The sequence below is a fragment of the Bombus pascuorum genome, chromosome 5 (assembly GCF_905332965.1).
Source record: "Bombus pascuorum chromosome 5, iyBomPasc1.1, whole genome shotgun sequence".
Lineage (NCBI taxonomy): Eukaryota > Metazoa > Arthropoda > Insecta > Hymenoptera > Apidae > Bombus > Bombus pascuorum.
In genome coordinates, this window is record NC_083492.1 from 9,207,508 (window position 1) to 9,231,128 (window position 23,621).

Here is a 23,621-nt window from a genome sequence, read left to right on the forward strand (position 1 = left end):
CGTATGCTATATGTAATCGTTCAACGTGCCGCATATCCCTCAGCAAGCGAACTTATTTAACTAAATATAAGATCACCGCTTGTACACGCCGCGAGTTTTTGACTCAATAATTGACCATCAGATATGAATTGACAAGCCGTATTGACAGAACTTTTGCCAAACGTGTATCTTCGATCCGTCTCGATCTACGATCGCGTTACGAGGTAGGTACCTTCTGTCAAGGCATGCTTACCAGGGCATACTACACATACTTTACAAGCTGGTTCACCTCGTGCTTTTCTTGCATTGTAATTACACAATTTCACATCATCTAATTTCATTCTAAATTTTTCATAGTACCTGTAAACTTTCATAGCACGTGTGAAGCTACGATATCTTTTATCAAACACATTTCTGTTTGCTTCGTTTCTGAATTTAAATTTTCAGAATGTCATTTTACGAAATTTAATTGTTTCTCTCATGATCTTATTTTTTTTTATAATTTCAACATTTTGACAAAAATTTTTAGAATGTTTATGACTATCACATTTGTCGTCATTAAAAATTATTTTACCTTGATATATTGTATTTATAAAAGTGCTTCAAATGATAGAAAAAAGTATTAATGATTTTTATCATTTGGAGTAGAAATAGATAATATATTTTACACATATGCTTCAAAGTTCAAGTATTTGATCACTAATTGTACTTTTTATATGTAAGTTCACATTAAATTTATATCATATAAAAGTCATGTATATATATTGTATGTACGTGTTGATATAAATTGAAATAAAAAAGTATGAAATGATAAGAACCTATATTATGCATTTCCTACTTTTATATCCAAAATTTAATAAAAAATATAAATAACTATTACTTTCAATTATAGTGCAATAGGCAGGAATGGAGTTCGGAGTAGGTAATGTTGCCCAAATATCAGCAGAACTTGCTCAAGTAGTGGAGGTGATGATGTCACCAAATGTTCCACAACAGCAACGTTTGGAAGTATATAATGCTTGTGAACGATTTAAGGAATCTTCTCCTTTATGTGCACAATGTGGATTATATCTAGCTCAGAGAGCTCCAAATAGAAGTTCAGTGGTTAGGCATTTCGGATTACAACTTATGGAACATTACATTAAATATAGATGGACGCAAATATCTCAATCAGAAAAAATATTTATAAAGGAGAATGCAATGAAATTACTTCAAGAAGGTACAGAACCATTATTACAAGAGGAAGCTCATATTAAAGATGCACTATCTCGTGTTGTGGTAGAAATGATAAAGAGGGAATGGCCACAACAATGGCCTACATTGCTTGCTGAACTTAGTCAAGCTTGTACAAGGGGTGAAAGTCAAACTGAATTAGTTCTTCTGGTGTTTTTGAGACTCGTAGAGGATGTTGCACTTCTACAAACATTAGAATCTAATCAAAGAAGAAAGGATATATACCAAGCACTTAACACAAATATGGCTGAAATTTTTAGCTTTTTTTTAAGATTAATGGAACAACATTTTTCAGAATTTCAAAAAACGAATAGTTTAGGTTGTACTTCTGAAGCTGCAGCACATAGTAAAGTTGTACAGGTAAATTTGTTATGAGGTTATTTATGTCTTTCCAATCAATGTTTGTAATTGTATATATTAAATCATTTTTCTGTTATATAGGTAGTACTGTCTACGTTGACTGGTTTTGTAGAATGGATTTCAATTACTCATGTTATGGCAGAAGATGGTAGATTATTACAAATATTATGTCTCTTATTGGGAGATCCAATATTTCAATGCTCGGCAGCTGAATGTTTATTACAAATTGTAAACCGTAAAGGGAAAGCCGAAGACAGAAAACAATTAATGATTTTATTCTCTGAAGATGCTTTGAGATATATTTATACAGCAGCAACTGCAGCATCACCTGTCACTGAAACAAATGAATTTCATGAAAACCATTTTTTATTCTTGAAAAAGCTGACACAAGTAAATTGCAACTTATCATAAAACATATTGTTATTTATATGTAGACGCAATGAAAAATGTTAATTTTTAATTTAGGTGCTAACTGGAATGGCAACTCAACTTTGTACACTTTGGGGTAAAGATGATAGTTCCAGCATTCGGCCAACACATTTTAACATATTTTTAGATACTGTGTTGACATTTACCATGTATTCAAGTTTGACATTAACGCATATGGCAAATGTAATTTGGATAATGCTGTTTAAACATGAACAGATAAAACAAGATCAGTTATTGTTAACTTACATACCAAAATATATAGAAAATACAGCTCCAAAACTAATAAAAGTAGCATATCCACAAGGTAGACAAGCTAATGGAATGAGCGCATATTGTCTTGAGGATTATGATTCAGTGGAAGAGTTCAATGTCTTTCTTCATCGATTCAGAACTGATTTATTGGAAGGATTTCGACAAGCCACGATGGTAGCGCCTCTGGTAACATTTACGTACGTACAACAGTGGTTAACAGCCAAAATAACAAAGGGAATGGCGGATCTTCGATGTCAAAGTGACCAAAATGATCCACAATACCTTGAATGGGAAGCTCTTGCACAAGCCTTGGATTCTGTTGTATCCAGAATTCTTTTAATCAACGAACGACCAAGTGTACAAACTGGTCTTCAATTGTTGGAATTATGCCTTGGTTATTCTCCACAAGATCCTTGGTTACTATCTGCATTACTTTCCTGCATCAGTGCTCTCTTCGTGTTCTTATCTATGTCAACTGGTTCAATGGCTATGCCAGGAGTTGCTATCCTACCCAGAGTCCTAGAGAAGATCTTTGCTGCTCTGATATTTGAAGCACCTGGTGAAACAAAAGGTACTCGATCTAGAGCAGCAAAGAATGTAAGACGACATGCGGCGAGTCTCATGGTTAAAATTAGTCTGAAATATCCATTATTACTCCTCCCAGTTTTTGAACAAATACATACGATGGTTCGGGGTTTAGCAAGAGTACCTAGTCCTTTATCTAAGATTGAAACTATCTTGCTTTATGAAGCATTGTTGTTGATATCGAATCATTTCTGTGATTACGAAAGACAGACTAGATTCGTTGCAGAAGTAATTGGTGATGCATCAGCGAAGTTTATCGCGCTCGGATCTGAACCGTTTAAAGGACCACTTGAATTAATGAGATTCATAGGTTTAGACAGACCACCGATTGAGAATATTGCGGAAGACCCGGCAGGACAGAATCGAAGCGATTTAATGATATGTATTTGTACAATACTGTGTGTTGTAAAAAGGTGCTCCATCCCCGATGATCCAGATCGCGCTGCAAGAGGCAGTTTTGTAGCCGCGCTCAGCGAAAGTGGGAATCCGGTATATAGAAATCCTGCTACACCACATGTAATTCCTGTACTGCCAACACTTTTTGCATTGCTCAGAACAATGAATGCTCTATTCATACCTACTGCTTTAGCAGCTTTATCAGAGGTAACAAAGACACTAATAATAAATATTTTTCTTTTATTTTATTTTATTGAGTAACTTCATAGAGGAATATCCAATGTTTTTTATATATTTTTATTAGGGATATAAAAATGCTCATGAATTATTAGAAGCAGAAAAAGCAAACCTGTTAGGTTTAAATGTAACAAATGATAACGAACGAGCTTCTGAACCTGATCAGTCTTCATTTACGGCTTCAGTTCGAATGCAATCGTTTCTTACTACTATTCACGATTCGTGCTATCATATGTTAGGAAGTGGATGTCACATGATTGGAAGAGATTTCTATCAATTACCTGGTTTAGCACCAGCTCTCATCAATTCAGTTTTTTCTAATATGGAGGTAACTTTTCTTATATTTTTTTCTTATACTATAACTAGCAATATAATTATTTATCCTGTATCCTAATGACAGCTGTATGTGTTTCTTTCAGATGATTCCAGATTATAGATTGCGACCAATTATACGCGTCTTCATGAAACCGTTCGTATATTCCTGTCCACCTGCATTTTACGAAAGCGTTCTTGTACCCGTATTGGCTCATGTTTCTACGCATAGTACGATCTTTTTATCTTCTTATTATCACATGTATTTTATTAATTTTCTATTTAAATACATCTTAATTTAAATCATTTTTTTACAGTGTGCCAAAGGTTAAGCGCAAAATGGCAGTACATCGCACACCTCTACGAATCTGGTGGTTTGGACGAAGAAAATACAGATACACAAGAAGTTATTACTGATATGCTAAATCGAAATTTGACGAGAGATTTTGTAGACGTGTTGAAAGTAGCTCTTGTTGGTGGTGCTGCGTGTGATGCAACACCTCCTGACACAATGGAACAAGATAGCAGTGGCATGGCTATAGATCCTCCTTTGTCACGTGGAAATGGTATAGTTGCCGAAGTTGTTAGTGAATTGGGAGCTGTTGTTCTTCGTCATCCATCTACGTGCCACAGTGTTGTCCTATGCGTTTTAGGGTAATCCAATGTCTTATTTGATAGTTAATCTATAGTAGAGTTAACTTTAAGTGAAATCCTATTGCTACATCTAGGGCTTTAGCTTGGAACGATTCAAATGCTAGTCTAAAGGCTACAATGTTAACTGCACCAGTTGTACGAGCATTGGCAGGTGATGGCAGTTTAACGCCTGCTATGGCTGCTCATATTATGGTAGCTATTCTTCAAGGTTTACAACTTCACGGACAACACGAAGCAAATCAAGGTTCTCTTATTACTTTGGGTGCACAAGTCTACGAATGTTTACGACCTAAATTCCCCACTATTATCGAAGTAATGCAGCAAATTCCGGGTGTTAATCCTACGGATTTGCAACGTTTCGACGAAAAGATGGCTGTAGTTAGTACTAAAGGAAATAAAGTTGAGAAAGGAAAGAAAGATCTTTTCAAGAAAATTACAAATCAGGTAAGGTTTACATATTAAAAATAGAAATAGTGTACTGAAGGGTATACAGGATGCTGCATGTCCATAGAACTGGGCTGGGCTGTAGTTCTGATTTCGTTGAAGATAGAGAAAAATTAAATGCCATAATAAGATCTATGTTTGCTACTCACTTTTTTTTTAGCATACAATAATGCACGGGGAAAGTGCAGTTGCATTTTTTTAATGGGTCTCTATAATTTTTGGTTATCCATTATGAACCTCTACAAAAAGGTATTATACTTGGGTTGAAAAATGCTGAGTTTAAAAGATATTTCAATTTCAACTTGACCACATTTAGTGTATGAAAGGCAAGGAAAACATAAACATAAGCCTTCCATTGTTTTTCCTTGTTTCTCATATGCAGTTTTTCACCTAAGGACCTGAATACTTTCTTGTAGGGAATTAGAAAATGCATCAGGTGGTTAATGAAAAATTATGGAGTTTCATGTAAAAAAGGACTGTAATTGCACTTTCCTGATGCATCGTTGCATACAAAAAATAAATGAGTATCTGCTTAGCATAGTATACCTGAGTATGTACTACATAAGTCATATCATATTAGTTGGGTGATTCACCCTGTATATCGTACAATATTCGTTACAGCTTATTGGTCGAAGTGTTGGTCAATTGTTTCGTAAGGAAGTTAAGATAGACAATTTACCACGTATAGAAATTTTTGGAAAGCAACAAGCGGTACGCGTAGATGAGGTATCTGAGAATTCGACTGATAGCGGGTTTGCGGCTCTATTTGCAGGAACTACGTAGCAGAAACTCCATTTAGATGGCCATACTGCATGCATATGGTCTGAATTAATAAGTAGTAATAAACTATCGTGAAAACGATTTCCTACAAAAAAAAGATTGAACTATATACATGAAGGAATCCTATAACTAAAATAAGGGGACTTCATAGAATAAGTTCGTTTTAACTAGATATTTGCTTTTAAATTATTCATAAAGTTGGACGCGCGCAACACAGTCTTGCGATGGAAGTGTTACACTTAACAACTTTACTTATGTACTGAATAATGAATAAAATGAAAAGAAAATACGCTTACGTGCGCGTTCAATGTCGATTGTGAATAGTTTGTAAAAAGAAGAGAAAAAAGAAAGTAAAAAAGACAGCAATCGATTTTATTTACGAAGTCTTCTTATTTTTAACTCGGGACTACAATATACACAGAAAACTTTGTGTTTCTCGAATATCTAGGGTGTGCGCGCGTGCGTGCATGTGTGTATGTATGTATTGTATGCGTGATGCGTGTCCATACGCACGTGTAATATAAGAAGATATTTGTTGTTAAAGAAGAACATTCAGCACTTATGATAAGACAAATTGCAAACAAATCTAAATAGATTATCGAATAATTGTATATTAAGTCTTACGCATTTATTACTATTTCTTTGGATTTACAAATTTTTTGTAATAATGTAAAACAGGATGGTTTTCCACAATCACGCAATGTAATACAGTTTTGTAAACAATATTTTGCTAATGTATAATACAAAGGTTGTTGATTTATATAAAACAATTTTACGATTTGGTACAAAAATTTGTATTCGAATTGATTATAATTGTTTTTAATCAGGAGCAAAATGTGTATGTTTCTCAGCACATTTTAAAAGTGCTGTTTCATATGGATTTAGTTGTAAAAATTTTATTTGGGCATTTTAAAAGCATACATAAAGTAAGCTTCATTTGAGATGATATTTAATAACAGAATGATCTTTTGTTCGGCTCATGTTACCAGCGTTAAATGCGACTTTTATTTATCCTTTGAAATTGAAAATAATGCAGCATTTCAGATACTTATATGTAAATTGAATGTAATATTTCCAGATTTCGTTGTTACTTTTTAATTATTTTAGTTAATTTTATTTTATTATTGTGAATAATGCAGCATTGTAGCTATCACATAAAAATGGATTAGTACCTTACATGATTTATGATTTCCATTACACGTCAAAAATAACGACGATATTTTACATAAAATTATAGATACTAATAATCATTTAATACGTGACAATCATATCACGGATTCAAAAGTAACATGACGAAGATTGTTAACAAAAAATGAAGTACTATCGCGATAGAGACTGTGCTATTTAAAAGATTTATAATGCTAGGCATAGACAAAATTTTAAACGACACCAGAGTTTTTCGTTAATTCGATGTATTTGAATAACAGTTCAAATACGAAAATTTAATATTAAATTATATCTTGTTATATATAAATACGATCAATTTGCGTATCGTATTAACATCACATATGTTACGAAATAAAATTCATAAAGAACTATATTTTCCAACAAAATACTATTGAGATTAATATAAATAGAATACAAGTTTTTAATCGATTTCAAATTTTATTACTAGTTGAACTAATTATCACTTTAGAGTTTAACAATTTTTCTCCAATATACGCGATAGTACGCACATTAAGATAACAATAAAATTAATATACTTTGCCTATCAATACTCCATTAATTTGCTTACACCTGTAATTATAAATTCGTGTAGATTGCAAGATCTGTTAACACGTTTCAACATAAGTACGAATAAGACAATGCCAGAGTCCAATACACATTTTGTAATTTTTATATATATTGTATGTATGCGCCTATAGAAATGAAACATTGAAAGGGGTTCATGTATTAAATTTCTAAAAATTGTCTGAAGTACAACTGCAGTCAAATGCCGAAAATATTTCACTATTTTTATATCGTCTTATATACCTTTTTATCGATATTTAAAAGAAAAGGAAAGAAAGAAAATAAAGTAAAATATTAGATTAAAGAATGACGGAATGATAATTTATAAAGTACGATTTTATTATTGATGCGGTAGTCCATGCAGCAAATCCTGAAACAATGTTACGACAAGAGATATTTCTACTGTAGTGAATTAATTTCTATTGTAAGTTCAACTAAAATAGAATACAAAGCTTTGCATGGAATCATTGAGTACTAACAATAAGTTTTCGAGAACCATAGCAATCTTAAAACAGATTTCTTTTGAATATACTATCTATCGTGCGAAAAATTAACGAGAAACACTATATGTATGCTGAACGAGTGCTTGTAGCTAGAATAAGTATAGAAGCTGTATTATAATGTTTAAAATGAAGAAATAAATCTTAAAGAATATTTTAAGATTCTCGAGATACTTCAATATAATATTCATACTTTGCAAATGATTTGACATATTTTCATATTTAAATATAAATAGTTCTGATCTGTTATTCACATTATGAAAGGAACCAAGTCATATAATCTTATATGAATTAGAAGGATTAATGAAAGAAAATATTAGAAAGTTTTTTACGATGATAACTAATAGTTACCTAATAAGTCGCACATTTTATATTAGGAACTGTTGACAACGACCAAGCTCGGTCACTTCATATAACGTTCATCCGCTCATTCGCATAGTTCGTTCGTACATTCAGCACATAAACAATGAAGATGCGTACTATATTTGTCTCGATAGATTTTTCGCAACAATTGTTAAGACAAAATTTCATTTCTTCAAAACGATTTGATTTTGTACTTTTTTTTTTTATAAAGATAGGTTTTGGTAGATCTCGCATCTGATGCTCTTAAATTATGTAAAAAAATACAGTGAATATTTCGTTAAGAATAAATATCTTTAATGAGCGAGCAATTAAAGAGTAAGGTACGTTTTTAACGTGTGTAACGTCGACGGTACATTATACCGTAAAAATTCATACAATTCTTAACGAGATCGAAATATCGCTAGAAGCCTGATCTGGAAAAGATCATATGCTCGATATAAGTGTAACGTGCAAACGATTAAATTTATAAACAATCGACTCTTCCCGTCATTAGGGATTCAAAAACTGTTAAGTGTTTGTCGTTGTATTAATATCGCCTTTTTCCCCTATTAATAAAAACACATCCATATTATCTTTTCCTTTAACATAGACTTGGCCACGTGGTTCGAACTCGTATCGTTCCGAGAGTATATCTAAAGAGTTCTTGGCCACTTGTATTCTTCCAGCGACTCCAGTCGAATCCATTCTAGATGCTATATTTACAGCGTCACCCCAGATATCATAGTACAACTTTGTTGCCCCGATCACTCCAGCAGTTACGTCGCCATAATTAAAGCCAATTCTCAATATTAATTTGAAACCTAGCAATTCTCGATTGAAATCGTTTATTACTTTATGCATCGCTATGGCAAAATTTATTAATTGAAACAGATGCATATATTCATGTTCACTTTGTTGCCTAACTTGTGGGTTTAAACCGCTTGCTGCCATAAATGTGCTACCAATAGTTTTAATCTTCTCTACGTTCGAGAATTCTGGTTTTTCTAACAATTCGTCGAAGTCACCAATAAGTTCGTTAAGCACACGCAAATATTCTTTTCCACCCAAATAAGATTCATCATAGAGTTCATTAAAGTTCACTATGCTTGCAAAAATAATTCCTACAGCTTTATGATTTTGTGAATATTTAGCAGTGGTTTTTAATTGATCAGCAACATATTTTGGTATAATGTTGTGTAAAAGCCAATCGGCTTGATTTTTCATAGATTGTACACGGCTTTTATCTCGTGCGGCTACCGCGTTTCCGTGAAAGCTTAACCGATAACTAATTTCAAATTCACGATTTAAAAACCAAACTAACAAAAGTAAAAGTATCAGATCTAAAAAAATCTCGGAATTGTATAATCTTTTATGATATCTGATTTCTGCTTCTCTTAATCTCATATCGAGCTTCGTTGTGGAATTTAATAACAAATCAGGAGTATTATTGAATCCTTTTTTAGCCATAATTTCGTTAAATTGATTACTGATTAAGCCAATGGCACGTTTGTTTATCATGGCTTGTGAGTAATTGAGCGAGTTATTAATGAATTGATTACCGAGATTTTCTTGATCATATATTAGATGATACATTACAAGATAAAGAAACAATACACCCATGAATGTTACCAAGAAATTTTTCATCCAACAATTGAGTTGCGTGAAATTACAGAAATGAACTATACCAACAACGATTAAGTAACCATAATAATATTCGAAATTGTTCAAATTATGAAAGTTACTGCACGTATAATTGAGAAGAATTGAGGTTATCGGTAAGCCGACAAGAATTGCACCGCATATATGCCAAGGGTACCATTGTGAAAAGAATTTGAATATTCGCTGTGTCAACGTTGCATGAACCATATCTGGATATAAAAGTTGACGAACACAAAGCAACACCGCTATAATTTGAATGGTAGCAGCAGATACAAAAAAAATTATATAATATAACGTTGGATCGCAAATTAAAAAGAGCGATACTGTAACGGCAGTATAAACCAACGCCGATATCAGAATATCAAAGTATGTATTGAATCTCGAGGTAGCCAGAGTAGGTGGATTTCCACTGATACATTCGCTAACCTTATGAGCATTTTCTCTATACTCTTTTTCCATTTCTTTGTTCTTGAAAAAGAGTGTCATACTCGAGAGTGGAGGTTTCACGAAGTATGATCGTTGAGAACTTACATTATCTTGAACGCACCTTCGTGAAAAATAAAATCATACGAACTATAATATAATTTTTAAACCTATAAAGTGAAGTTGATTTACCTACCTGATTAACTGTAGGTCAGATTGTTTTCTTAATTTGTGAAAACATGCACCAAAGGTATCCGTGACTGCTGGAGGAAATGGATAGGGTGGTACTGAAGACGACGGCTCGTGAACAGAGTTTAATGTCGAACTAGAAGTATAATAGCCACTCACTCTGTGTGCTAATAAATCTCCTTGAGCCATGCCGTTCATCAAAAATAACTAAAATATGAAAATTAACTGCAGGAGGAAAGGGAACATGCTGACTATTATTGAAACTTTATTGTATTGAAGTATCTCTAATATAATTTCTATCATTAATTATAAGTTATACCTGCTGCTGTATACTACTACGTCTGCTATTACTTCTAATTCCGGAATCTTTCCTACTGCACATAGAAGAGGCACGACTGAGTGGCTCTTGACCAGACAATAAAGGACTAGAAGGTACAGGATTTGGATCCATTTCAATCTCATTTTGAGACGTATTCTGTAAAGAAATACAACTTATATACGAATGAGATAATGCAGCTGAAAATTAAAGCAAAATCTTTTATCGACACGATTTTGACCTGCCTAAATCCATTGCGATCTTCGTATGATTGAGATTCAATTTTTGATTTGTCGACAATAATTGCTTTGGGTTCTTCCATTTCTAAAGGTGTCATTTCCTCGGTAGTTCGTTGTCGTTGTAAATATTTCCACGGCTTGTTTCGCGCTTTTTTCTTTCCATAACTGGCAACAGATATCGGACTTTTATTTGCGTTCCCCTTTTCATCTGCGGTATCAGTATCTCCGTTTTCGGAATCTAGAATACTTGGCAAAGAATTTGCTTTCATTCTATAATTACTTGTATTAGTAACCATATGGAGGTAATGATATTTGGATTTAGATTGGCTATTACAAGAGGCCAGACGATGACGCGATTGCATCAAAGGCGATATACTTGTCGGAGATGTAATATTCATTATGAACTGATTGGTGAAATCTGATTTTCGGCCTTTAATAAAATAAGTTTTAATACCTGCAATATGATACATATTTCTAGAAAGTTTTATATGATTAAGTACACTCAGACAACTTTTCTATGCATAGGAGTTTTCTACTCCTATATAATAATAATGTCAATACCATTTATTAAATCCCCTTCCTCTGTAATATATCGATCATCGAGGAAATTTAATGTTTTTTCACTTAGGTGAACTCTTCCTGGTTTTCCCGTGCTTTCTAGTTTGTTTGCTAGAGTTACATCATTAGACCATACATCGAATTTAAATCTTTTAGTACCTACTATTCCACAGAGTACAGTTCCAGTATGCACTCCGACTCTCATATTAACGCCTTCTCTTCTCTCAATATCAAACTGTTTTATAGCTTCTATCATGGCTGTAAAAACACACATTAATTATTTTCCATATAAATGTTTCATTTCTATAATTCAATAAAAAAGGAAGAAAATATACCTAATCCCATTTCAATACAACATTTTGCATGATCAGGCCTTGGTTCTGGGCATCCACTTACACAGTAATAACAATCTCCCAATGTAGAAATTTTCTCACATCCATGATGTTCACATAAATCATCGAATCTTTCAAAAAGATCATTTAAAATGCCTACCAACTCTTCTGCAGTCTTATTGGAACTCATTCGCGTAAACCCAACAATATCAGCGAATAGGATACTAACATTTTCCATTGAATGCATATTAAATGGTCGAAACAATGAGCGAATATCTGTATTATTGGACGGTATCGAACCTTTTTTTAAAGAATCCTCTCGTTCTCTTTCACGTTCACTTTCTGCCATTAACCAATCTGCAACTTTAGGCGGCATTACTGAGTGAATCATCTTCTCTTTAAGTTGTTTCTCCATTTCGAGCTGACGCCGGACCAACAGTGATTGCCCGACCTTCATAAAAGTACCACGCATCCTTACAAAAGTCATTATTAAAATATGTATACCTATCAGATGAATGCAGATCTGCATTAAGATTCTTATTCCAAGACTCGTAGAAAAATAATCGTCCGAAAATGATCGGTTAGATATGTTGCTACTTAACAAATAGTTTGACATTTCACCATTTTTATGAGTTAGTACACTTTCTTCAAATATCGAAGTTGCGTTGTTTACACCTTTCGAGACTAAATCATTAGACGAAGCATTTATGGTGGAATTAATACTAGCTATTGTTGATATTATAGTGGAATTTAAGTTCTTGAAAACATTGGTATCATTCAAAACTCCAGATATCCTTCCAACTATATTTTCTTGATTTGACTTTATTCCAAGAGCAGATAACAGTTTTGAATCCTGTGAATATGATACTAATTTCATACTTGCAGTTGTAGATTCGTTGTCACCGTGCATCACATTAGAAAATTGATTGATATTAAAGTTTTTCAGAGTGGCATCATTTTCTATCGAGGTATTTAATAAAATATATTTGCTAAAAAATTCTTCTCTTGCACTTTTTGTACCATATAGGTAAGCAGTCAAAAATTCAAATAGAAAAGAATAAACCATCGATATTCCCACACAAGCATATAGTGGCATTGGCAAGACAGTGTAAATCAATAACAAAATCTCAGAACAGAGTGCAAAATGTCCGACTAGAGTTAAGCCATCTATATAGGGTGGTACTATTGTGAGAAAAAGTAAAGACAGGATGCAAAGCATGGATGCAACTCCTAATGAAATTGGTAACACATAACTTTTATAATAATCACTATGTGTTAGATACAAGACTGCTGATACCATTGCTCCAATAGCAGTGAATACTGCTGCTATAGCTGGCCATGTTGTAGTATTGTATTCTGCTCCAATTACAACAAAATATGCCAGCCATGTTAAAGAAACCAGTAAAATATATGTTAGAGCATACCTAAAAAATAATATATATTAATATTTGCTTCTATGAATTTAAGTATACAACGGTGTATTATATACCGGAATCTTAATCTAATTTGTGGAAAGGCACTCCTTTTAAATTGTTCTTCAAGTATTTCTGAATCAAATCTAGGATTCCACCAAGATCTTGGGGCTGCACGTTCAAATGGTACTGGAAGGCTAACTCCACAACATCCAAGTCCTTGTCCACTGTGTGCCAAATATGTTTGTATATATGGTGCTAAAGATATATGAATTTCATCTGTAGCATCTTCGCTATCATCCTTAGCTCTTGTAAAACTAACAGATGAGCTTCGTTTCCGATTTAAAGGAGGAGTCATATTTGACATTTAAATTGCACTAAAACCATACATAATCTAAATTTATATATATTATAAATTATACAATATACATATATTATAAATATAAATTTATATATTAAAAATAAAACTAATTTTATTACAATATATGTATTAAAAAAAAAGAAAATAAACACAATTACAACATTACAATTGTAACAATACAATTTAATAAATACATTATGAATTAATTTCATAGAAAATTATTGTTACAAAATAAAACATTATCTAAGAACATATTCTACTAATGTATTATTTTCTGTATTCTACTACAAAACAATGATTTCAGGTAACAATGAAATTTTTAAATTTTTGCATTCTTCGTGATACAAATAAGCTTATAAAAATTATATTCCATATAGGATTTATACAATTATTAAGAAAAGGTGGTTATAGATCATTTCTTTCAAATGACAGCATGCTCTTTAACTTTATAACACTATGACATGATTCTTTAACAAAAATAAAGTACATGTATAATTATGATAACTTTAATACCAAGAAACTTACAGCCAGTCAATTCACCTTGATCACTGGCGAAATCGCCACAAAACTAAGAAAATCATCCTCCCCGCTGACATCGGAGGTTCTTCCTGAAATCAGCTCGCTTCAAAAAATGCCATTTTCATTCTTTTTGTTTGGTATTCTCAGCGTTACCGAGAAATATTAATATTATACGTATCAGTAACAGTTCAATCGAATTTTTCTTGTAATCAATTTATTATTGTGTATAATTAAAAATTACTGTTTGAACGTTTCGAATTTTCTCTTCCGTAATGCACCATGGCCATCTTGAATCTATCGATGACAGCGCCCACGATTAGAAAGCTCATGCGTTAAAAATTAACTCGTGCTTTACAGATAATAAGCTGAACTGAACGTACAGAGATTCGATATTCGATATGGGGAAATATTTACCGCGAAGTTCAAGACATTGTTATGTAAGACATTGTAATGTATGTGGAACCTTAAATGATATAAAATTTATATAATTAATATATAATATATAATATATATAATATATATAATTAATATATATAATATATAATATATATTAATTATATTATATATAATATATATATATATATTTATATATATTATAAAATATATATAAATACACAGTAACTACATAAAGTCTTATTTTCGTCAAGTTTATCATTTATATCAGGTTTTTGTAGACATGTAAAAGTATTACTAAATAATACGAAATTTAATATACTTGGATTTATAATTAATTGGTATTTTTATAGATACCATATATATAGTATTATACATATATAGTAAACATATGTATAATCTTCATAAAATACAAGAAAAGTGTAAATATAGAGAAATTCATTTTGTGTTTTTGTTATATTCAAAAAATATTCAAATACTTTGTTTCTTTCAGGTGGGGGTGCCTATGGTGGATTTGAGATTTTAGAAGCTTCTGTAATCCAAGCTATGAAAGACTCTGAAATAAATAACACTGTTTAAGACTGATGTAGTGTGACTAAATAGGAAGTCATGCCAAGAAAAATGTTTAAAAATCTGGTTTAGATAGAAATTTGATAAATACTCAAATACTTTCGTGGTGAGTACTAGTAAGAAAGTTATAGTTAGTTTTCGCCATCTAACGGCAGTAGGCTGAACTAGTCATAACAAATTTTCTCGATTTGCAATATATATCTGAAAGACGTGACGAAATAAGCAGTTTTTGTACAAATTACGAACAAAAATTCTGATATGACACCAGTACTTGGTAGTCTACAATCTATTGGACCTAATACTCAGGCATCGACTACTGTGCCTGATGTGCAAAGTGGCAATACAGTAGTACAAATATTACAGCCTCAGACACAATCTCAACAGACGCAATTTGTATCACAACCTCCAAAACAGCAGATAGTACAACAACCCTCTACTCAACAACAAACACAACAATCACAACAGCAACAAAGTTCCTTCAATGATTTTCCACAGGTATGTTTATCATTGAACAAAAATGATAAAATTGTTTTTATTTAATTTTTGATATTGTGCTGATTCCAGTTTCTGACTAAAACAAGATTACAAGATCTAGTGAAAGAAGTAGATCCCACCGAACAGTTAGATGATGATGTAGAAGAAATGTTATTACAATTGGCAGATGATTTTGTTGAAACAACTGTAAATGCAGCATGCTTATTGGCTAAACATCGTCATGCGAATACTGTAGAAGTAAAGGATGTACAGTTACATTTAGGTAATTTATAAGAAGTAATAAAATAAGTAACTATTCAATGCAATATGTTATTAAATGTGTTTCTACGGGCTATTGTTTAATTTTTTTAGAAAGAAATTGGAATATGTGGATCCCTGGTTTTGGCACAGATGAAGTACGACCATATAAACGTGCAACAGTTACAGAAGCACATAAACAAAGATTGGCACTTATACGAAAATCGATTAAAAAATATTAGTCCTTCTGTACACTTCATTCTGTATTGTTATTTTATCTTTAACTAATGATTCTTCTATATTTCTTACATGACAATATACTTTAGGGTAACATATATAACTAATATTTATAAAAAGAGAAGAAATTATTATTATTTAATAAGTTATATATATATAATTTTTGCAATGTATATAATTTTAAATACAGAATATCTTCAATTTCGCATTAAAATGTTATTTTTCTGAAAAGAGTTAACAGAACGTTCTCATTATAATTCTTTATAATTCCTATTATAAGTTCCCATTATAATGTTCTTGATCAAATGTTAAATTAAATAAAATCTTTTATTTGTAAAATTTATTTGGTATCTTAAATTTATATGAAAGAAAATTTGTATATAGAAAGTAAGGATTCATTTATTTCATTTCATTTCATTTCTGTAATAAAAATATTATAGTAACAAATAAGAATACGAAAATTTAATTAATGGTAATTATTCGTATAAAAGTCCATATAAAATTAATGTGTAAGATTTATAATTTTTAGTTTTAATTCTTTTTTCAGTACATTTTTCAGAAAATTATATTTTTGATTTTTTACCTTTTATGTAAAAAGAAAATGCAAATTAAGGAAATCATTCCGATATTTATTCAAATTTCATTTAATGTCAGATAGTGCTAGATTTAAATCGCTAGTTTATCTAGTTACTTTTTGATTTAATAATGACTGAAACAGAAGAAACCGGAACCTGCTTGCTCATTGAGCTGAATTCATCAAAGCAACCAACATACATATCATAGTCTAATATATAAATCGTGATAACCTTTTTCTTCCAGGGACATATTGTGAGATATTACCATCTTGCTTATTGGAACGATTTTGGGACGGTACTCTTCATTCTTTTCTACCTGCTTCTTAAAATATATTTTATAATTTACTAGGTAATATTTTTATATTGTTAGTATCCGAAAAATAAACAGTCTCTTTTTTGCAAAATACTTCTTTTATCGTGAATCTAATGATCTGAACGCATATATGTTTTCATTTTCTCTCTGCTAGTTAAATATAAAATTTATACTAACCAAATTTTGTACATTCGTATATTGTATTTTATCAGTTCAAGTAGGGTATTTTGATAACTAATCAAAGTTTTTAAGAAAGCAATATTCGATTACAGTAGTTCCTCATATAATTCAGTATTTAGTAGAGAATAAATATATCGAAACTGAAATGTCAATTGTGTTGCAGATTGCCTAGAACGTTATAGCAGATAATTTATCTCATTGAAATCGAATAAAATTAACACATTCTGAGTGTACAGAGCGTGTATAATAACAGTGTTTGATATTTCTAAAGAAGATCTAGTGAAAAAGAATGTCTGCCAATAATGAAAGTATGAGTAACAACACATGTGTTGTATGTTACAAAAATGTTGATATTTATAGCATTGGTATGTGTGAACACCCTGTATGTTATGAATGTAGTACTCGGATGAGAGTGCTCTGTTGTCAAAACGAATGTCCTATTTGTCGTCAAGATTTGCCAAAAGTTATATTTACAAAGGAGATAAAACCTTTTAGCCAATTACATAAAGGCAATTTGTTAGATACACGATATAACATATATTTCGATACACCAGATATTCAAAGTAAATTTTATGATTTATTAGCTAATGTTTGCTATATTTGCAAGGAAAGACCTGTGTTTAGTACTTTTAATAGTTTGAAAGATCATATGAGACATCAACATGAGTTACATTACTGTGATCTTTGTGTAGAAAATTTAAAGGTAAATTAATATTATTTAATTTCAAGCTTATTTTAAAATGTACACTAAGGATATTTTAAAAATTATTATGATTAATTAAATTTTTTAATTTTATTAAGTAATGCTTACTTTACCTATAACAGATATTTTCCCATGAAAGACGTTGTTATACAAGACCTGATCTTGCCCAGCATAGAAGAAAAGGAGATATTGATGACAAAAGTCATAAAGGACATCCATTATGTGAATTTTGTGATCAACGATATATGGATAATGATGAATTATTCCGTCACTTACGAAGAGATCACTTATATTGCCATTTTTGTGATGCAGATGGTTTACATCAATATTACAGCTCATATGATTATCTTCGAGATCATTTTAGACAAGAACATTTCTTATGTGAAGAAGGAATGTGTGCAGAGGAAAAATTTACAAGTGTCTTCAGAACTGATATAGATCTTAAAGCACATAAGGCAAGTGTTCATAGTAAACAACTGAGCAAAGCTGCTGCAAAGCAAGCAAGAATGTTAGAACTAGAATTTACATTAGCTCCACGTGGAGAAAATCGAATGAATAGGAGAGGAATGTTAGGTCCATCAACTTCTAGAAATTCAAGAGATTACGGTGGGAGAGATTATAATCTCAGGGAATATCAGCAAACAGTTACACCAAATACTTCAAATGTATTTATGTCAAACAACGAACCTACTTTTGTACAGCAACCATCTGTTGATGTACAGAGTACAGAAGAATTCCCAACACTGGGTAACACTGCACCTATTGTACCTACCTTAAATCAAAGTAAGGGGAGAGGTAATGTGACAATTCGTAGTACCATAAGACCCCAGCCTCTTGCTGTTACAGACGAAAATTTCCCCGCATTGGGGCTAGAATCAGGAAGTACAAGTATTTCTAAAACTGTTAACTTCAGTGTATCTAGTAGTAATGCTTCAGGGTTAAGCACACAGAGTCAGAAGAGTACAACTTCTAATGTATCTATTCAAGTAAATCATGAACCAAATGGAACTGTTACTACAAAAGTTTCAGGTCCTAATATCAGAATTCGTCCTGCTCAATTTTCGATGGAATCGTTCCCGGCATTGGGTTCTGCAGAACCATCAACTAGCAGTAATACAAATTTGGCTCATTGGAAGGAAGTTTTACAATGGACTTGCTCTAAATCAGCATCTACATCGGCACCAAAACCTAAAAAGGTGGCCTCACCACCATTGATACCTTCTCCACCACCTATTCAATCTGGGGAAGATTTCCCTACATTATCGAAGTCATCTAAATCAAAGAAACAATCAACTATTACAGTAGTTCCTTCCTGGAGTCAAGCACAAAGTTCTAATAATAGTAATAGTGCAAAAACGACTACTGATATAACAAAAGGAAAAACGAAAAAGAAAAAAGTTAAACAAAATTGTAATAACAATACTGCTAATGGGAATGATGGTAGTAGTTCGAAGACGAATGTAAGTACTGCTGTAGTAAAGAAAGAATATGAGACACCTACAAGTTCACCCATTACGAATAAAACACATGCTGTACAATCAAGTTCTCAGTCTATATCGAAATACGCAGATATTACTAACAGTGAAAATACATCAAAAAATATAAATGTTCAGCCTCTGAAGGAAATAGAACAAATTAATAAAAAGGAAAAGAAAAAACATAAAAATGCAGACAATGAAGCAATTGTAAATACGGATATCGATAATAATGCTACTAACGGAGTACAGAGAAAGCGCACCGAATTAAAAATAGATAGCTTAAATTCCACTAATAGAAATGCCCGTCATTTAGAAGATTTTCCTGCTTTAAGTGGCAGTAGTTCTAAACCACCAGGTTTTACGAATCCACCACCTGGATTTGGAACAACAACTCCTCCACCTCCTGGTTTTTGTATAAAATATAATAGCATGGATAAAATAAACAATAGTAACGGATTGACTTTCACAAACAGTTCTGGAGAGAGTTATTCTATCTTGCCAGACAATAGCAAGCACGATAGTGCTTACAATTATGTACATCCTCCCGAATTTCAGAAACGGAACAAATGTCTTGTAGCCAAAGTTAATGAGGTTCTGATGCAACATGATCAGATCGAGGAGTTTCGATATATAAGTGGACTGTTTCGTCAAGGAACATGTAACGCTCAAGATTATTATACGCACTGTCGTGAAGTTATGGGTCTCAGCGCTTTCGAAAACGTATTTTCAGAGCTTTTAGTCCTCTTACCAGATATCGAAAAACAGCAGGAACTATTTAAAGTTCATCAAAAGGAGAGTGGCAATAAGATTAAAGGTTTGGAAATTTGTGCAACCTGTGGTCAAGTTTTAAAAAATGGTTCTGATTTTCGAACACACATGACTAGTCATACATTAGAGAATCATTTTCCAGCATTGGGTAAAAATAGTGTCCTGCCACAAAAAAATTCTTGGGTACGCAAATGAGTGTAGTTGTGTTCCTTTAATTAACTTACAAATTTTGCCAAGGTTCTGTAAGCTATGAATAAAGGAACTGCTGAATAAATTATTTTTATGAATGGCATCAGTGTAAGATAATCATAATTAATTTGAAGTTACTGGTAAAACATATTCTAAGTATCAGCTTTTAGTATTAAAAAGATAGTTTGGACATTGATTACCATATACTTGGTATTCATACAATGATCTGCATGACTGCTGCCTAAAATGAAGAAAATTTGTCATTAAATTGTTGTATGCATTAATAATTTTATGAAATGCATATAGCAAACAAAGTCAATAATTCTGTGTATAACAAATTTTATGTAAATGAGTTTAAACAATTTAACACTTCTGACACATTCTGAACAAAATATTCATATAAAAATCCTATACTAAAATATTTTAATTGGTGCCCTATTCTGTCATATGTTAAAACTAATGTGTATATATATATATATACATATATATATATATATACACACACATATATATATATACATATATATATATATATATATATACATATATATACATACATATATATATATATATATATATTACTCATAAGTAGGAAATATATTTCTGTAATTTATTCATTGTCTTATATGAAGTAGAAATGGAATAAAATTTTATGATGCGTAAAAGTAACATTGCATATTAACAAATTATTTGATACGTTATACATTATACAGTGCATGTATGATAATGTACTGTTTCATACTGTAATAAAGTTATTACATTAAGTTAAACAAGACTACAAAACATACTTGTCTATTATATCTTCCTATTTTATAAAATATAGAATTTTAATTCCTATAACAAAAGACGATAACGAAGGTAAAACACAATTGTAAATTTATAATTTATATATTTATTTCTAAATTTTTTCATTAATTTATAACTGTGATTCTTTACAATGTAAATCATATTACAAAAGAAGTGATAAAATTACGAATAAGGGAACAAAGGTAGATGTTTTAAATGTTTACTCTTATAATTTACTGTTAGTATTATTCATTTTATAATTTATTATCTATTCAAAAAACAGCATAGTAAAAACTGTATGTTAGATAATATATATGATATTTAATTTTTAATTTACTGCATAGACGCAGAGTAAAGTGCATGAATATATAGAAATTTATTTCTACTTCTTTTTTTTTGTTCTTACAGTAGAAACTGTTAGTAATAGATTAAACAAATGACATCTGTAATACATTTTTATCCAAATAAAAACAATACATGTGTCAAATTTAATGAAGAATATTCTATATTTATTTTAATCTGAAGATACACTTTTTAAGTAAACTCACAACTCTATTGATGATAAGTAACATACAGATAATATATAACTGATAAATTTATACACTCATCTGATTCATGTTTTATTTTTTGTTTGCAGTTTTGCTTTTAAAGAAAAATTTCAGTTTGAAAATAAAACCTGTTTCAGCATATAGCATTGACTCAGACAGTCTTTAGTCCTGAGTCAATCAAGTTATATTCTATTATTTCAAGTAGTTTCCTTTCTTAAAAATTACAATCACAGTGGTATTAAATCGTACACATAGTGCGTAATCTGACAAAATGGAAATTGCAACCTGTCTTCTACGTCCATGCTCAATGAATAAATTGTTCATGAAAATTATGAATAACGACATTGCTTTATCACTTTTTAGCTAGTTCATTACTCAACCAATCGAGTCCTTCGTAAAGTCCATGTCCTTGAGTAGCACAAGTGCTTTGAATGTACCAATGACGTCCACGTAAGGAATTTAGCCCCAATTTGTCTGTAAGTTCTGCTGCAGACATGGCATTTGGTAAATCTTGTTTATTAGCAAAAACTAAGAGAACCGCATCTCTCAATTCATCTTCTTTTAGCATGTTTGCTAATTCACGTTCTGCCTCCCCAATACGTTCACGGTCATTACTGTCAACAACATAAATGAGACCTTGTGTGTTCTGGAAGTAGTGTCTCCATAGTGGTCTGATTTTATCCTGACCACCAACATCCCACACCGTAAAACATATATTTCTATACTCAACAGTCTCAACATTAAAGCCAATGGTAGGTATTGTTGTGACAATTTCACCAAGTTTCAATTTATACAATATGGTAGTTTTTCCAGCAGCATCCAAGCCCACCATTAATATTCTCATTTGCTTTTTGCCAAAGAGCCGGGTAAGTAGGCTGCTAATTGTTAGGCCCATTTTGTTTGGGAAGACACTAAATTAGCCTGAAGTTACTTAAACTAATACCCTTCCCCTTGGGATAATATTATTGAAACTGCGTATTATTTTACGACGTTTATGATGCCGTTAACACACCTTACGGAGGTTATTCCGGAAATAGTTGGCAAAATTGGCCACGCACACCAACTCCTAAAGTACTGATCGAAAATGCAATGATAATATTGCAGGACTTAAAATAACCATTTCTTTTTGCAATATCTAATTGTAAGCTTTGCAAACGTAGATAGATATGGTTATAAAATACACTGAATTATTATTTCAACACCCAATTCATGAGTCACAATATATGTACCAAGAACAGAATGCAACACAACGCATATTCTGTCATGTACCCTATTAACTATATAACCAAGCGCGTAATTCAAAAGCAACGTGTTCTTATTTATATTTAAGGAATTTGTAAGAATATTTTTATTGTAAAATTACCGTAATAAATGACCGTTTTCTAATAATTCACGAATGATATTACACAAAAATGGTCAAATGATTTTTATAGCTCTGCCAACTTATAGCAATACACTTACATTGTTTACGGAAGAAAAAGCAAGGAACAAGAATATGGAGTTGTTTATATTTTTATCAATGTCAAAATTTCAATCAACAATTTGCACATTAAATCTGCATTAAAATAAATCTACACATTAAATTATATCTACGAATATGTAAATATAATGTGAAATTAATAATTTTTTCATTCACCGTTTGTATTTTTATTTTATCTCTCACTTGTTTGATAAGGTAATATTATTTTTAATTAATATATAATTTAAGATATTTATTTGAAAATTACTTTTTATTCCTTTCTTCGTAGAATCTATTAACATTAATGATACAAATAATTTAATATTAATTTTTCATAACTATGACAAACTATTTCACAAGTTATTAAGAAGGCAAAAAGAAGAAAAAAATAGTGATAAAAGATTGACTTTTCTACCTAGCAATATTTGAAAATTATAAGTTATTATAA

At 31.4% G+C, this 23,621-nt stretch overlaps 5 protein-coding genes across 9 annotated transcripts; 3 read left to right on the forward strand and 2 right to left on the reverse strand.

Moving 5' to 3' along the window:
• The first annotated feature begins 6 nt into the window (after window positions 1-6).
• LOC132907235 (exportin-5) lies at window positions 7-6,837 on the forward strand. 2 transcript variants are annotated; one of them, XM_060960126.1, is made up of 9 exons: window positions 7-203; window positions 872-1,572; window positions 1,654-1,962; window positions 2,038-3,441; window positions 3,539-3,799; window positions 3,891-4,014; window positions 4,101-4,437; window positions 4,512-4,881; window positions 5,503-6,837. In XM_060960126.1, exons 2-9 carry the CDS (start codon window positions 886-888, stop codon window positions 5,662-5,664), a joined length of 3,654 nt encoding a protein of 1,217 aa, XP_060816109.1. In that variant the 5' UTR covers window positions 7-203; window positions 872-885; the 3' UTR covers window positions 5,665-6,837. The 2 variants fall into 2 exon arrangements, with proteins under 2 accessions (XP_060816109.1, XP_060816110.1); XM_060960127.1 differs by lacking the exon at window positions 7-203 and adding an exon at window positions 269-287.
• Window positions 6,268-14,567, reverse strand: LOC132907230 (adenylate cyclase type 9). 4 transcript variants are annotated; one of them, XM_060960113.1, is made up of 9 exons: window positions 14,249-14,564; window positions 13,440-13,739; window positions 13,248-13,374; window positions 11,954-12,803; window positions 11,622-11,876; window positions 11,063-11,514; window positions 10,825-10,980; window positions 10,513-10,712; window positions 6,268-10,440 (listed from the first exon to the last, which is right to left on the reverse strand). In XM_060960113.1, the coding sequence occupies exons 2-9, from the start codon at window positions 13,727-13,729 to the stop codon at window positions 8,763-8,765; spliced, it is 4,008 nt and encodes a 1,335-aa protein (XP_060816096.1). In that variant the 5' UTR covers window positions 13,730-13,739; window positions 14,249-14,564; the 3' UTR covers window positions 6,268-8,762. The 4 variants fall into 4 exon arrangements, with proteins under 4 accessions (XP_060816096.1, XP_060816095.1, XP_060816094.1 ...); XM_060960112.1 differs by having other exon boundaries at window positions 10,513-10,641; window positions 11,067-11,514; window positions 11,954-13,374; window positions 14,249-14,567; XM_060960111.1 differs by having other exon boundaries at window positions 11,954-13,374; window positions 14,264-14,565.
• A 788-nt stretch (window positions 14,568-15,355) lies between these two features.
• On the forward strand, window positions 15,356-16,196 carry LOC132907263 (transcription initiation factor TFIID subunit 12). The gene is made up of 3 exons (XM_060960197.1): window positions 15,356-15,700; window positions 15,770-15,962; window positions 16,052-16,196. Exons 1-3 carry the CDS (start codon window positions 15,464-15,466, stop codon window positions 16,177-16,179), a joined length of 558 nt encoding a protein of 185 aa, XP_060816180.1. The 5' UTR covers window positions 15,356-15,463; the 3' UTR covers window positions 16,180-16,196.
• A 701-nt stretch (window positions 16,197-16,897) lies between these two features.
• LOC132907240 (E3 ubiquitin-protein ligase ZNF598) lies at window positions 16,898-21,163 on the forward strand. The gene is made up of 3 exons (XM_060960134.1): window positions 16,898-17,044; window positions 17,406-17,945; window positions 18,068-21,163. The coding sequence occupies exons 2-3, from the start codon at window positions 17,532-17,534 to the stop codon at window positions 20,384-20,386; spliced, it is 2,733 nt and encodes a 910-aa protein (XP_060816117.1). The 5' UTR covers window positions 16,898-17,044; window positions 17,406-17,531; the 3' UTR covers window positions 20,387-21,163.
• Window positions 21,164-21,249: 86 nt separating this feature from the next.
• LOC132907264 (ADP-ribosylation factor 2) lies at window positions 21,250-22,969 on the reverse strand. Its single transcript, XM_060960198.1, has one exon. It carries the CDS (start codon window positions 22,607-22,609, stop codon window positions 22,067-22,069), a length of 543 nt encoding a protein of 180 aa, XP_060816181.1. The 5' UTR covers window positions 22,610-22,969; the 3' UTR covers window positions 21,250-22,066.
• Between the last annotated feature and the right edge of the window lie 652 nt (window positions 22,970-23,621).